Here is a 477-nt window from a genome sequence, read left to right on the forward strand (position 1 = left end):
CTCTCTCTCTCTCTCTCTCTCTCTCTCTCTCTCTCTCTCTCTCTCTCTCTCTCTCCCTTTTCACTCTCTCTCATTCTTCTTTCTTTCTCCGTCTCTTTCTTTCTCTCGTTCTCTCTCGGTCTCTAACTCTTTCAGTCACTCTCGCTGTTGTAGGATATTGAGGTGTCAGGTGACCGAGACGACAGCCGCATTCTGCACATCACCATACACAAACAGAACGCGTCGCGCTACAACCGCGGCACGCCGCTACTCTCAGCCAAGCTTGCATTCGACGATCACATCCGTTGCATGGCAGCCAAGCAACGGCTTACCAAGGGCCGGATTAAGGTAAGCTGAACGTTTGGCATGATGTCTCAACGGCTTACCAAGGGCCGGATTAAGGTAAGCTGAACGTTTGGCATGATGTCTCAACGGCTTACCAAGGGCCGGATTAAGGTAAGCTGAACGTTTGGCATGATGTCTCAACGGCTTACCAAG

General features: G+C 50.9%; 1 protein-coding gene across 1 annotated transcript in view; it reads left to right on the forward strand.

The window, feature by feature from the left end:
* LOC106804895 (protein CLEC16A-like) overlaps positions 1 to 477 on the forward strand; it is a 47994-nt gene that overhangs the window by 31362 nt on the left and 16155 nt on the right. The window contains exon 19 of the mRNA XM_014806284.1: positions 154 to 327. Coding sequence (XP_014661770.1) covers positions 154 to 327 — 174 coding nt within the window. The remainder of the gene's footprint in view (positions 1 to 153; positions 328 to 477) is intronic.

Source organism: Priapulus caudatus, unplaced genomic scaffold, assembly GCF_000485595.1.
Source record: "Priapulus caudatus unplaced genomic scaffold, Priapulus_caudatus-5.0.1 Scaffold92, whole genome shotgun sequence".
NCBI classification, from domain to species: Eukaryota; Metazoa; Priapulida; class Priapulimorpha; order Priapulimorphida; family Priapulidae; genus Priapulus; species Priapulus caudatus.